General features: G+C 37.0%; 1 protein-coding gene across 3 annotated transcripts in view; it reads right to left on the reverse strand.

The window, feature by feature from the left end:
• PEX1 (peroxisomal biogenesis factor 1) overlaps positions 1-16,069 on the reverse strand; it is a 47,255-nt gene that overhangs the window by 11,242 nt on the left and 19,944 nt on the right. For all 3 annotated transcript variants that reach the window (XM_030307949.2, XM_030307950.1, XM_030307951.1), the window contains exons 11-16: positions 12,407-12,503; positions 10,550-10,720; positions 8,976-9,130; positions 3,910-4,099; positions 3,540-3,706; positions 1,970-2,104 (exon numbers count right to left, since the gene is read on the reverse strand). In XM_030307949.2, coding sequence (XP_030163809.1) covers positions 1,970-2,104; positions 3,540-3,706; positions 3,910-4,099; positions 8,976-9,130; positions 10,550-10,720; positions 12,407-12,503 — 915 coding nt within the window. The remainder of the gene's footprint in view (positions 1-1,969; positions 2,105-3,539; positions 3,707-3,909; positions 4,100-8,975; positions 9,131-10,549; positions 10,721-12,406; positions 12,504-16,069) is intronic.

A 16,069-nucleotide genomic window follows, 5' to 3' on the forward strand; every position in this document is an offset into this window, starting at 1 on the left:
AATCAAGAGCCAAAGAGGATGGAACAAGAAGCCAGGCAAAATATTAGGAACAAGGCAACATACTGGTGTCAGGGATGGCCCCGGTCTTTGATGCATGTCTCCTAGGATCTACTCTTACCCACCCAGAGAGAATTCTCTTCACTGGAACCTTTCCATTGAGAATTCATCCCAAACTGTGATTTGAAGGTTTACTAAAAGGGATAAAATGTCCTCCCTAATGGAACAATCTGAACTACAACAATATCTTTCATCTTGAATATTATTTTAACAGTGAAACTACAGTTTAGTCATAAGCAGAAAAGAGGAGTGTGTATAATCACAGTTATTCCAGAATCCAGAAAAAGAAGGTAGGGAAATTTTAGTTACAGTGTTTCTCCATTATTGCCAGGGTAGCCAGTAGCCATGTAATCATATCACAAAAAAAAAAAAAAAAAAATCATGTGATTAAAAAGAGGGTCAGCCTGGGGCGCCTGGGTGGCTCAGTTAAGCGTCCAACTCCAACTCAGGTCGTGGTCTCATGGTTCGTGGGTTCTAGCCCAGCATCGGGCTCTGTGCTGACAGGTAGGAGCCTGGAGCCTGCTTCGAATTCTGTGTCTCCTTCTCTCTCTGCCTCGCCCCCTCCTCCTGCTGTCTCTCTCTCTCTCTCAAAAATAAACATTAAAAAAAAAAGAGAGTAGGCATAACCCAACTGCAGATTTCTCAATCAGTTATGAATAAAGCTACAATATAATATGATTCCTTTCCTTTGAAATCTAATCACTCTTTGGTAAACTAATATTGTGGGGTTGCTGAAACAGTACAAATAATATATTGGACCTCAGACCATAATGACACATCTGTGGCAGCCTGAGGCACTACCCAAAGCTGTATGCTACTGTGTCCCTTAATTACTACATGCACCTTTGGAGAAAACTCAGGCACAGTGTGGCCCACGTGAGGATGAAATACAGCCAACAAGGAACAGAGCTATAAAAACCCAGCTTCCTGTCTCAATGTGGTCTCCAGCCCCTAGTCTTCTAGGTTTTCTCCTCCCTTCAGGTACAGTTTGATTTTTTTATCTGAGTATTTATACATAATTCTATTTTATAATGTCTTATTATATTTATATATATTAATATAATTTATAATTCTAGTTTATTATATTTATAAAATTTTATACATTTATATATTAAAGAACTTAAAATTCTATTTTATAATTGTTTACCTTAAGACTATCATAAGCTCTACAAAAAAGAAGTGGCTCATTATCCAATTTCCCACACAGCTTTCACTAACAGATGGATAGCTGCTACTCGTTTTCCAAATATGAGACTAACCTACAATCCAGAAACATAAATGATGTTGGCAAAGATACGGAGAAATAGGTACACTCATCATTGCCAGTGGGGATAGAAAATGATGCAGTCACTGGGAAAAACAGTCTGGCAGTTCCTCAGAAAGTCACACACAGAATTAGCACATGTCCCAGCAACTACGCTGCTAGGTACACACACTCAAGAGAAATGAAAACCTATGTCCACAGAGAAATGTGTACACAAGTGTTTACAGCAACATTATTCCTAAGAGCCCAAAGGTGGAAATAACTCAAATACCCCCCAATGATGAATGGATAAAAAACTCACATACCCACACCATGAATTATCACTCAGTTTTAAAAAGAACTGAAGTACTGACACACAGTACCACTTGGATAAACCTTGAAAACATGCTAAGTAAAAGAAGCCGGTGACAAAACACAACATGCTGCATGACTCCTTTTACATGAAATGTCCAGAACAGGAAAATCCATAGACAGAAAGCAGATTAGTCGCTGTCAGGGGCTCGGGGGACAGGGAACAGGATGAAAACGTTTTGAAGTGAGAGAGACGTGGTGGTTACATAGCACTGTAATTGCATTACACACCACGTAACTTGGTTATGTAAATTTACCTCAATAGAAAAAAGAAGAAAAGATAAATGCAAAACATACCTTGATACTAATAAAATTCATTCCACTCTCTCGTGCAACTACTCCAGCTAGTAAGGTTTTTCCTGTCCCAGGAGGACCATACAGCAGTACTCCCGTTCTTTGTCGTATGGGCAAGTTTGCAAATAGTTCTGGGTACTGAAAAATATAGAACTATGATCAAGAGCTAAGTCTAAAAAAATAACTAAGGAGCAGCCCAAGTCAATGTACAGAGAAAAAGTATTCAGATTGTTAGTAACTGCCACCTTTATTAACAGGATAAGGACAGAAAATAAAATTCCTACTCAGTACATAAGTTCAAAGGAATTACCACAGATTTTTTACCAACTGGGCCATGGAATACACTCTACATAAAGTGGGCACAACTGCATCAGAACTTCTTTGTGTTTTTTTCCTGGCTTTTAAAAATATTACAAAAAGTACATTAAGAAAATAAAAACAATCTTTTAACAAGTAGATTGCCTTCCCCTTGTATGGTTCACAGGGCAAGTTATGATAACTATGCATATTCAAATATACTCCATCAAAGAAAGAAAAATAATAGAGAAGTATGTGTAATGATAACAGTAAGCTCTCCCAAGAGTCTCCATGCTGAGCAAGCGACTGACCGCTTCTAAATTACCAAAGAGCAAGAAGACTGTGTCAACAGGTGAGCCAGGCATCAGGCTACTGTCAGCAATATCCTGGATTCCTCTGTGAGGAATGCCTGTTGAGTTCCACCTGCTGACAAAATTCTAACCCCGTCTCTACCTCCATTCTGATCTGAAGAGGCCCCAGAGTCAGCCATCATGCAGAGAGTCTCTGCGCATCTGGTGTCCAATGCCCAGACTCAGCATTTGGAATCATGATCCTGCTGGCAAGTTATTCCACGCCTGCATTCTCTCTGACAGGCTTCAACCTGCAGTCCTGGGCTGCACTCAGTGTGTCCCAGGCCCCACTGGCCACACTTCCAGGACTTGCCATCTAGTTACATATAACTGAGGTCCTTACTCACCCATGTCTTTATCTCTCTGCATGGATCCCTGATCTCATGCAATGATACTCGTTTCTCAGGTTTGTGGTTCAAATGCACTACCACCTAGATTCTGAACAATTTACCTCTGCCCCCTTTATCCTGCCACCTGCTTGGTCTATGCTGCCTGCTAACTCTATCTTTCCAGGACTGACACCCAGAGTCTGGAAATCTGGCTTACTCCATCAGTTCTGTGGACCTAGATGACTCTTTCAGCTTATTTCTACCCATTTTTGTTCAAATCCCAGCTGACAGTTCATCTTGCTTTAGTACAATCTGAATGATTCAAGCAAAACACAATAATTGTGAAATTCACATCAAAATATATTTACTGTAAATATCATCCCAGCTTTCTAAGTTTCTTACAGACAAGGACTTTACCAAATACTTTAAAAAATCCATTAGAGTGCCAAAAATAGTGTTGGCATTTATTTGATAACTCAATAAAGTTTTCTTTAATCAAACTGAGAGTAGGCAAGTCAACACATAAAGCCATTCAGTAATTCTTCTGGGATACTTGATTTTTTCTTTTTTTCTTTTTTCTTTTTTTTTAAAAGTTACCTTGGCTGGTAACTGGATAGTATCCATGAGTATCTGCCGAACTTCATGTAATCCACCAATTTTATCCCAGCCCAGGTCCCTAGGTTTATGCAAGTTGACATTTCGCAGAGATGCAGGAAGAAATCCTTGGAGAGCCTTTTGGAAGTCCAATGTTGTTAAAACTAATTCTGTTTAAAAATAAACACAACTTTTGGTAGTCACATCTGTGTATGAATCTTCAAAACATGCTACCATCTTAGCTGGAGATGTCAATTTTCTACTAAACTGCTTATATACTAAAATAGAATATATTTAATACTTACATTAATGGATGTTAACATTCCTCTGCAATGGAACAATTACAGATTTTGGTTTGAATAAGAACACATACCTTCTCTGGTGGATATGCTCTGGTGAGAGAGATGAAAATGTATGGCTCGATCCACAAGCATTGTAAAATCTCTAGCCACAAACCCTTCAGTTCGTTTAGCTATACAATGCAGGTCAAGATTAGTGAACTTGTTTACATCAGAGCCCAGTTTATTTTTTATTACATTATGTAGCATTTCACATCTTTGCTCCTAAAGAAAAAACACAAAATTCAATTTCTAATTTTACTCAAATGTAAATTTTAGTACATATATTTTGAAAATCAGGTTGAATAATCTACGGTGACAGAAAGCAGACCAGTGGTTGTCTGCAGATTGAGTGGGGGGGGGGCGGGCAGGGATTGCAAAGGGGCACCAGGAAACTTTTGAGAGTGATGGCAATGTTTGCTACCTTAACTGTGGTGATGGTTTTATGGTCTATACATATTAAGTGGTGTACATACAATATATAATGTATATACATGTTAAAACTGATCAAATTGTACACTTTAAATACTGAGTTTGTTGTCTTCAAATATACCTCAATAAAGTTGCAAAAAAAAAATCACATTGATAAACGATTGCTATTTCTTTCTCCAATAAGAAGCCTTTTTAGTAAGTAACATTTGGTTCAAGAGTGGCTTTTGTTGTTGTTCCTATAAAACTTACTTCTAAAATGATATTCAATGACCAATCCCACTACCATTGTGTTATGCTTAATAATAGGTATAACACTTTCTTTTTTCAATAACAGTTAATTAGCACAGGGCCTGAATATTTAGGATAAAAATTTTAAAGGGGAGGTTAAGGGGCGCCTGGGTGGCTCAGTTGGATAAGCGTCCGACTTCGGCTCAGGTCATGATCTCAAGGTTCATGGGTACAAGCCCCACGTCGGGCTCTGTGCTGACAGCTCAGAGACTGGATCCTGCTTCCGATTCTGTTTCTCCCTCTCTCTCTCTCTCTCTCTCTCTCTCTCTGCCCCCTGCTGCTCGTACTCTCTCTCTCTCTCCCTCTAAAATAAACAAACATTTAAAAAAAAAATTTAAAGAGGAGGTTAAAATGTGTTTGTCAGTCCTAGAACATTCTTCTTTGAGCTCCCTGCCTCTAAAACCATCATGAACAGAAGTCTCCAAAGGGGACGATGGACCATATGTGCTTGTGATATTGTGATTCATAATAAGAAACATATTTGGTCTCTGTCCTGTTTCTAGCACAGATATCCTAAAACCCTTAGAATTTCCTAAGTGATAAGAGTGATAAAAGTGTCTTGATATTCATAACACACCAGAGTTTATGTTAATGAGGTGATTTTCAGAAAGCACCTAAGGATGGGGGGCTGGTGGCCAGGGAATCAACCATAAATAGAGGGTTGAAACTTGCAGTCCCACCTTTTGGTTCCAGGAAGGGAAAACCTCCAAGACTGGAGGTTGAATTAACTGCAAACAGCCAAAGATTTAATCAATTGTGCCTATGTAATGAAACCTCCACAAAAACTTAAGCCACCATGCCAGGCCCTAAACTTCACAAGGAGAGAAGCAACTTTGTGAGAATAGAACCTCACCCTATGCATCTCTTCATCTGGCTATTGATTTGTATCCTTTAATAGCCTCTGTAATAAACCAGTAATCTACTGAGTAAACTAGTTTCCTGAGTTCTATGAGCTACTCTAGCAAATCAATCAAAGCCAAGGAGTGGGTCAGGGGAATCTCTGATTTATAGCCAGCTGGTCAGAAGCAAAGGTAACAAGCTAGATTTCGAATTGGCATTGGAAGTGGAGAGCAGTCTTAGAGGACTCAGCTCTTACTTAACCTGTGGAATCTGATGATATCTTGACTAGATGGTGTCAGAATTGAGTTGAATTGTAGCACACCCATCTGGTGTCTGAGAATTGCTTGGTGGTGTGAGGGAAAAACCAAAAAATTAGAAATGAGTGCTAAAATCATAGTGGGTAAGGAATATCAGGAGGCACCTGGGTGGCTCAATCAGTTAAGCATCTGACTCTTGATCTCAGTTCAGGTCATGACCTCAGAGTTCCTAAGTTTGAGCCCTGCATCCAGCTCTACGCTCATAGTGCAGAGACTCAGATTCTCCGTCTCCCTCTCTCTCTCTCTCTGCCCCTCCCCTGTTTGTGTGGTCTCTCTCTCTCAAAATAAATAAATAAACTTAAAAAAAAAAAAAAGTATCAGGGTGCTGGTAAAGAAACAATGTTTAATCAAATTTTAAAAAACATTTATTTGGATAAAAGAGGATAAAAACCATAGGATCATTTCAATAGATGAAGAAAAAGCATTTGACAAAGTGCAACAGCCATTCATGATAAAAACCCTCTGCAAAGTAGGTCTAGAGGGAACACACTTCAACATAATAAAGCCCTTATATGAAAATCCCATAGTAAACATCATACTCAATGGTGAAAAACTGAAAGCTTTTCCCTTAAGGTCAGGAATAATACAAGCATGTCTACCCTCACCACTTTTATTCAACATGATACTGAAATCCTAGCCACAGCAATCAGACAACAAAAAGAAATAAAAGATATCCAATTTGGTAAAGATGAAATAAAACTTTCACCATATACAGATGACATGATACCATATGTAGAAAGACCCCATCAAAAAAATATTAGAACTAAGAAATGAATTCAGTAAAGTTGCAGGATACAAAATCAATGTATAGAAATCTGTTGCATTCTTATACACTAATAATGAAACAGCAGAAAGTGAAATTAGGAAAACAATCCTATTTACAACCACACCCAAAATAGTAAGATATCTAGTAATAAACCTAACCAAAGAGGTGAAAGATCTGTAACCTGAAAACCATAAAATACTAATGAAAGAAATTCATGACAACGCAAAGAAATGGGAAAACATTTCACACTCACAGGTTAGAATAACAGATATTGTTAAAATGTCTATACTACCCAAAGCAATCTATATATTTAATGAAATCCCTAAATCAAAATAATACCAGCATTTTTCACAGAACTAGAACAATCCTAAAATTTATATGGAACCAGAAAAGACCCCAAATAGCCAAAGCAATCTTGAAAAACAAAACTGCAGGTGTCACAATTCCAGACTTCAAGTTATATTACAAAGTGTTAGTAATTAAAACAGTATGGTACTGGCATAAAAATAGACACACAGATCAATGGAACAGAACAGAAAGCACAGAAATAAACCACAATTATATGGTCAATTAATAAATATACAATGGGAAAAAGACAGTCTCTTCAACAAATGGTGTTGGGAAAACTGGACAGCCACATGCAAAAGAATGAAACTGGACCACTTTCTTTCACCATCTACAAAAATAGACTCAAAATGGATTAAAGACCTAAATGTGAGACCTGGAACCATAAAAATCCTTAAAGAAAAAAAAATCCTTAAAGAGGGCACAGGCAGTAATTTCTCTGACATCAGCCAATGCAACATTTTTCTACATGTAACTCCTGAGGCAAGGGAAATAGAGGCAAAAATGAACTACTGGGATTACATCAAAATAAAAAGCTGCTGCACATTGAAGGAAACAATCAACAAAACTAAAAGGCAGCCTACTGAATAGAAGATATTTTCAAATGACACATTTGATAAAGGCTTAGTATCCAAAATACATAAAGAACTGATAAAACTCAATACCCAAAAACCAAATAATCCAATTAAGAATGGGTAGAAGACATGAAGAGACATTTTTCCAAAGAAGACATCCAGATAGTCAACAGACACATAAAAAGATGCTCAACATCACTCATCATCAGGGAAATGCAAATCACAACTACAGTGAGATATCACCTGACACTCGCCAGAATGGCTAAAATCAAAAACTCAAGAAACAACAAATGTTGGCGAGGATGTGGAGAAAGTGGAACCCTCTTGCACTTTTGGTGGGAATGCAAACTGGTGCAGCCATTGTGGAAAGCATAGAGGTTCCCCCCAAAATTAAAAATAGAACTACCCTACAATCCAGTGATCACACTACTGGGTATTTACCAAAAAAATACAAAAACACTAATTTAAAGGGATACATGCACCCCTATGTTCATTGTAGCATTATTTACAAAAGCCAAACTATGAAAGTAGCCCAAGTGTCCAATGACAGATGAATAGATAAGGTGTGGTATATACATACAATGGCGTATTCAGTCATAAGAAAGAATGAGATCTTATTATTTGCAATGACATGCCTAGAACCACAGTATAATGTTAAGTGAAATAAGTCAGAGAAAGATAAATATGACTTCACTCATACACAGAATTTAAGAAACAAAGCAAGTGAGCAAAGGAAAAGGAAAAAAAAAAAAAGGGACAAATCAGGAAACTCTTAACTGCAGAGAACAAACTGATGGTTACCAGAAGGGAGGTGGGTGGGAGCATGGGTAAAATAGGTGAAGGGGATTAAAGAGTAGACTTATCATGATGACGGGGGGGGGAATTATATATATATATATATATATATATATATATATAATGTATGTATATATAATATACATACATTATATATATATAATGTACATACACACACACACACATATACACACACACATATACAAACTGATACACATTTCTCACTAAATGCTCTTACTTATTAAAAAGAAAAAAAGGTAATTATGTAAGGTGATGGATGTGTTCAATTAACTTGATTGTGGTGAATTATTTCACAATGTATAAATCGTATGGTACACTTAAAATATATACAAACTTATTTGTCAATTATATCTGAATAAACTGAAAAAATTCTAATTTCCACGATGTATTTACAGATTTCACCAATGGGAAATGAAGCAGTTCAGAATTTTTAGGGTTTTTGTTTCCTTTTAAATGGAATAAGAAAACTTTAAGAAGAAGAAGAAATGCTTTCAAAAAAGCCTTGGAAAGTACATCGTAACATTTCAGATGGTTATAAATGGAAACTGTGCATCTAAGCACAACATGCACCAAATGTCACCTTTTTTTTGAGCCCTCCCCCCAAATGTCACCTTTTAAATATCCTTAACCATAAGTTTAAAGACATAAATCATTAATAAAACTGAAAAAAGGTTTATATAAAGAGGGATATATTTCAGCAATTCTCACAAGTCGTATGTTACCTGATCAGGAGGCTGAATATGTTGGACACACTGAAATATGTGAATTCCTTGAGCCGAGACGAGCAGAGGTTGCAGTGAATGTTGAGACTGGGTTGTGGCAACCAGTGCTACCAAACTTCCCATGGAAATAAACTCTTTCATTGCATCATTCAAAGCTAGAATTAAGCAATATAGTTTAGAAGCTTAGTAAATATAAACATGACATTTAAAAATTATAAAATCACTAAAAATAATGATAACCTAAAGTCGAGCTTTAAGGTGGAGTACAAAGAGTATGGATCCTTCATACCTTTTAAATATTACATCTGCCACTCATTCATTGATTTATCTATTGAGGACCTAATATCTGCCACACTCTAACCAATCTAACGGAGGCCTAGCAGGTACTATAAACTCGATTTGTAAGCTCAAAACAATGCCTAGGAGGTTCCTTACTTCTGGATCTCAGAAAGTAAACAGGAGTCTCTGAAATATAGAAGGAAGATAAATTTCCAATATTGTGTTCTGTTGATTGGGCAAAATACAGTTCCCATTCCTATGACTTTCTAAACAATCTCTTTCTACGGCCAGTTCTTTGTCAGAACTGAAACAAGCATTAACAATGTGTAGGAATCGTGACCTAGAAATCTGCAGCATTCCATTAAACACTACTCTAATAAGTTTCACAGATGCTACAGGATTCAAACTGTGTGGTTAACACTATTTGCAATAACCAAGGCACTGTGGTTGCATTTTCTATCAATTCCAGATCTCAAGAACTTTGAGGCAGCCGAATGCTACCAAATCCTCCAGCAGCCAACCTGAGCTCTCCATGAATTCTAAGCTCCAGCCACGTATTCCCTAACATACCACGATTTCTTGTACCTCTGTATCTTTGCCTATGGATCACGCTTCCTGTGCTTCTTTATTAGCATGAAGCTACTTAATGCTAATTTATACTTCTCCATCAAAATTGCATTAATCTCAGTTGTTAACTCGCTCCAAAAGCCTTCTCTGATAGCTCCTTACCCACCCCTTCCCAGTCCCGGTTGAGGGTGCATGTTCCTACAGTGCCCTGTGCACACTTCCAGAAGAGCACAGCCTACCACCTCCTACTTATGCTACCCTGGTCAGTTACCTAACCTCTGAATTTCCATTTACTCACCTGTAAAAGCAGAATATTTACCTGTAGAGTACAAAACAATCCCTAGCCCAGAAAAGGCACTCAGCACATGGTAGCTGTCATTATTACTATCAGTATTCTGTACTAAAATGGTTTCCTTTTCTTCCCTCTCCTAGATTTTAAGAATAGAGACTCTGCATAAGCATTATAGAAATATTTTTCAAATGAACAGAGTAAATCTGTATACTTAAGCAATTTCTAATAAGTATATGAGAATGAAAGGCCCCAACAGACTAATCACAAGGTTGTAGAATTTTCACATGGCTCTTATTTACCAATTTTGCTAATACAGAGGCCACAAAAGCAATATAACATATATCTGTTTTCTGAAGACAGCAGATTTAACATTAAGACTAAAACTGTCTAACCAAAGAAAAAGGCCCATGGCCACGAGTGGATGTGTTACCATTACCATGTGCAAGCCTCTGGCTCTGCGCAGCCTCAGGGCTATGCTCATGTTCTGGGAGAGCAGGCAGGCCAACAATGAGGTCAAGGTCGTCCAGCAGAACCACAGAAGGCTGCCTCCATGTTGCCTCTGAGAAAGCCAGCTCCAGGGTTTTTTGTATGTGTTCAAGCCTTTTTCCTTAATATGCAAGATATGAAATGTTATTTCAGGGCTGGTAAGTATAGGTTGCCCTTTTCAGAGCATTAGAAACACTCAATATTGATTTAACCATGAAAATTTGATCCATATTTTGTTAATATACCAATCACTAAACTTTGATCATTAACATGGTTTAATTAACAGAACCTCAAAGGACCAGTAAAGTGCTGAATTTTATAAAGCTGAAAAAAGGAATATGATACTATGCATGTTATTTTTACCTGGACTCATTCCACAGAAAATTTTAGACAGTATAAAAAATTACTATCTTAAAAAATAGCAAAACAAAAGCAGGATATGGAAAAACATAAATGAAAGACTAGGGGATCAAGATTCAAATAAAATCAAACACAAATGTAAGTATCTAGAGATCCCAGAGTTGTTATATTTGAATCATACATTTGGCTTCAAACTTCCTGGTGAATTACCAAGTTTTAATTTTCAAAGAATAGAAAACATACACATTCATAAGCCAATGTAAAGAATTTCTGTTACTTACTGTTACTTTGACTTAGGTCAAAAACAAAATTTTGGAGGTTCTTGGGTGGCTATTTTGGTTAAGCATTTGACTCCTGATTTCAGCTCAGGTCATGATCTCATCATTCGTGGGATCAAGCCCCTCATCAGGCTCTGTGCTGATGGCATGGAGCCTGCTTGAGATTCTCTCTCCCTCTCTCTCTCTCTCTCTCTCTGCCCTTTCCCCACTAGCACACTCACTCATGCACATACACTATCTCAGACTTTAAAAAAAAAATTATTAAAAAAAATATAAATATAAAAAATAAAACAAAAATTTACATGAAGTTCAAGCATGACTCTGAGAGATGGACCGTATCTCTAAAACCACCTTTACAGCATATGAATTAATCAGTTTTTGAAGGCTATTCCTTAGTTTCTTACCATATGGTAGACATAAAACACACACACACACATACACACACAGAGCATGGACTGGTTGGGATGACAAGGAAGAGGTAGCCAAGGGGGAAAAAAAAAGGTTACTCAAAATAAAATCTTTTCAATCTTGTTTTTTGATCAAATAGATGATAACATAAGCATTAAAGATTTTTAAAAGTACAAAAGTATATATATGGTAAATTGTAATTCTCCTCTTCACTGTCCACAGCCGAGTTTCCCTAGCAATTTAGGAATATTTACACCCATTAGAGTATATCCTAAATACAAACTTTTTCAGAATGGTCTAAATTGGCATTTCCAGGAATATAGTCTACAAAGAGTTTTGGCTAAGAAAATAAAAGGGGGGGGGGTGTCTCCATCAAGTATAGAGAGTTTAGAAAATTTTGCTGAAAATATTAGAAAGCGAAAGATTTAAAATTTCTAAGGAATTGGGGCACCTGGGTGGCACAGTCGGTTAAGCGTCTGATTCTTGATTTTGGCTCCGGTCATGATCTCTGAGACTGAGTCCCACATCAGGCTCTGTGCTGGGTGTGGAGCCTACTTAAGATTCTTTCTCTCTCCCTCTTCTCCTCCCAGCTCATGCTCTCTTTCCAAAGGAAAAAAATTTTTTTTCTAAGGAATTTCAACAACTAACAGAAAAGATAAGGGAAGATTAGATATTTGTACTTACTAGATTAACAGCATGAAATAACATTTCTGCCTTTCTAGCAAAAAAGGGATTTATGTAGAGTGTTACCATATTCATACCTCGTAAAGTTTTACAGTCCACTATCTCCACATGGGCATCCAATATGTCAAATGCTTCTTTACAGACTGCCTTGGCTAAAGTTGATTTTCCACTGCCCTAGAAAATAATTGCTTCATAAGCAATATATTCAATCACAGAAATAGCTTCTGTTACTGTGGCAACCAAGACTCAGCCTCACCAATCAAGTATACACTACACAACATTCTATGTCAATTCTAACTCCATAAAGCTGGGGGTAAAAAAAAAAAAAAAAAAAAAAAAAAAAAAAGAAAACCCACCTCCCTGGAGTTCTAGGATCACATTATGGTGCGTGACATTTAGCATAAAGTAAACTAACAGGAAGGACTGAAACTCTAGACTCAGGAGGTTTTAAATTTTTTTTTTTAACATTTTATTTATTTTTGAGACAGGGAGAGACAGAGCATGAACAGGGGAGGGTCAGAGAGAGGGAGACACAGAATCCGAAACAGGCTCCAGGCTCTGAGCTGTCAGCACAGAGCCTGACGCGGGGCTCGAACTCACGGGCTGCGAGATCATGACCTGAGCCGAAGTTGGACGCTTAACCGACTGAGCCACCCAGGCGCCCCAGAGACTCAGGAAGTTTTAAGAGCACTCCAGGATTAAGTGGGAAAGAATGATTTCCTAAACATATATACAAGTCTAGCAAAGAAAAATATGTAATATTTTGCAAAACAACCCAGAAGGCTCTAGCTTCCCAGCTCTAATAGAATGACTCAAGTGGTATATAAACACAGGCAAGGTTAACAGATGACAACCCAATCTCAGGAATATAAACCCCCCAAAAAGGTACGTTTCCCACCCCAACTTCAACCTCAATTGGTACTAATACTAAAAATAATCAATTGCTTTGAGAAAGTTAAAAAAAAATATACCAGGTCTAGTTGCTGGGGAAGATATGCAGATATCACCAAAATATGTCTTTTCTTTTAACCTGTTAAAAGCTGGATGTGTCCTATGTTCATTACACCGCACAGACAGAAAATAAACATTTGTTTTTACAATTTTTTAAATCACTGATATTTAAATCTTTTACCTTTAAAAACAGTCAATGCTTCATTATTTGTTACTAGAAGGGAATAATGTAAACATTAAATAATCTTTCTAGAGAAATGAAACCTAATCCCATTTAATTTCAACTATTTTCAGTGAAAAAAAAAATTATTATCTTCCTTGTTATCTTAAATTAACTGCAATTTTAATTTACAGTTTCTTGGTGATATACAGTATTACTGTGACCTTAGTGTACTATGTAGCCCTCAGACACTATTAAAGTGGGCAGAACTATTTACTTTTTTATTAAGTGACTCTAGACTATATAGAGTTTGATCCAATGTGTACTTCTTTTTTTCAAGTAAAAGCTTTATTTTTTTCCTGGTTTATAAATTAACATGTGAAGCATACAAAGGAACTGTAAACACTTAGTATAAGAGAAACGTAAAAAATTTTCTGTAATCTTACCACCTCACAGAAGTAACCACAGTCCATTGTTCTGAGGTATCACCCTTCCAGACACCTCATACACATTTAAGTAAATTTGTAAAGATGGGATTACAGTATTTATATGGGTTCATGATAAATCACTGTCCTCTTTATCCACAATTATGGAGCTGCTTCGGCTCCCCAGCACACCACCACTGTGGGACATACTGCACATAACACGTTTAATAAGCCCCTTCCTAATGTATACTAATGTTTCTAATTTTTAACTATTATAAATAAAGCTAAAATAAATATCCATATATGTGTTAACTTATTTGTCAGATTACACCTTTAGAATAAATTTCTAGAAGCAGAATTACTGTATCAAAAGGTACACACACGTATTTAAAATTTTGCTGACCCGGGCCCCTGGGTGGCTCAGTCGGTTGAGTGTCCGACTTCAGCTCAGGTCATGATCTCGCCGCTTGTGAGTTCGAGCCCCACATAGGACTCTGTGCTGACGGCTCGGGGCCTGGAGCCTCTTCAGATTCTGTGTCTTTCTCTCTCTCTCTCTGCCCCTCCCCCGCTCACACTCTGTCCCTCTCTCTCAAAAATAAACAAACATTTAAAAAAAATTTTTTGCTGACCGTTGCTATAGTGCCCCCTAGAAAAGCTGAATATTGGCAGGTTTTTACAGTTCTTTTAATATAGGTTTTTCCCCTCGATCTAGTATTATTTCCTACCCTTGCTGTTTTGTCTAGCTTTAACAGCCCTGCACCAGTTCTAACATTTTGTTTTTCAGCACTGTGGACTGGAAAAACAGCCAAGCTTGTTATACAAAATCTGAAATTTAGCAGCCACTCAACAAATACTACCACACTTACACCTTACAGAATTGTATTTACATTTAAAGTCAACGGGCTCCAAAAAATAAAGAAATTAAGGGTGCTGGGGTACAGGTCCCATCTATCATACTTTGCTTAGTTTGAGGGCTTTCTCCTCACAAAGTAAATCACACTTGTATAGCACTTTTGAGTTTACAAAGTGTTTTTCCATATATTATTCCCCTTAAGTGAGGTTTATCCTAAGAAGGCAGATTAAGAAACCACAAAACTGCCTGTGGTCATAGTCAGAAAGTACATGACAGAGGTGGGACTCAAATCCAGGTCTTCTGCTTGTTCTTCATATTACCCATGATACCCCTAGGTGAGATGGAGAAGTCTGATTTCTGAGTCAATACGATATTGCTTTTTCAAAATAAATATAAAATGATGATGCATTTTGAAATGTGACACAGAAACCTAGAAACCACATAGAATAGTTCCTATATTTCACCAGCTTGCATACCTGGGATAAATCTCCACTTGATCATGGTATACAATTCTTTATACACATTGGTTGATTTGATTTGCTAATATTTTGTTGAGGATTTTTGTATCTATGTTCGTGAGAGGTTATCAGTCTGCAGTTTTCTTTTAACGTCTTTGTCTGGTTTTGGTATTAAGGTAATGCTGGACTCACAGGGTGACTTAGGAAGCATTCCTTCTGCTTCTATCCTCTGAAAGAGATTGTAGAAAACTGGTATAATATCTTCCTTATAGGCCTTTTTATATTGTACACTTCTTGTGCAAGTTTTGGGAACTTGTGTCTTTCAAAGAATTGGTCCATTCATCTAAGATGGTTATCAAATTTGTGGGCATAGAGTTGTCTATTACTATTACGACTTTATTATCCTTTTAATGTTTATGGGATCTGTAGTGATGTTCCCTCTTTCATTTCTGGTATTAGTAATTTGTGTCTTCTTTTTTTTTCTTAGACTGGCTAAAGGCTTATCAATTTTATTGATCTTTTCAAAGAAGCAGCTTTGGTTTCACTGATTTTTCTCTGTTGATTTCCTGTCTTTAATTCACTGATTTATGCTCTAATTCTTATTTCTTTTCTTCTCCTTACACTGGACTTAATTTGCTCTTTTTTTCTGGTTTCCTAAAGGGAATACTAGGGTTATTGGTGTAGTTGCACATAACTATGTATATATACATGTATGCGTATATATACTTATACACACACACATGCACACACACATATATATTTTTTGCTGCATATAGATATGTATATAAAAATATGTATTTTTTTAAATTTTATTTTTAAGTAATCTCTACACCCAGTGTGGGGCTTGAACTCACAACCCCAAGATCAGGAGTCACATGTTCTACTGATGAGCC

This window comes from Lynx canadensis, chromosome A2 (genome assembly GCF_007474595.2).
Source record: "Lynx canadensis isolate LIC74 chromosome A2, mLynCan4.pri.v2, whole genome shotgun sequence".
NCBI classification, from domain to species: Eukaryota; Metazoa; Chordata; class Mammalia; order Carnivora; family Felidae; genus Lynx; species Lynx canadensis.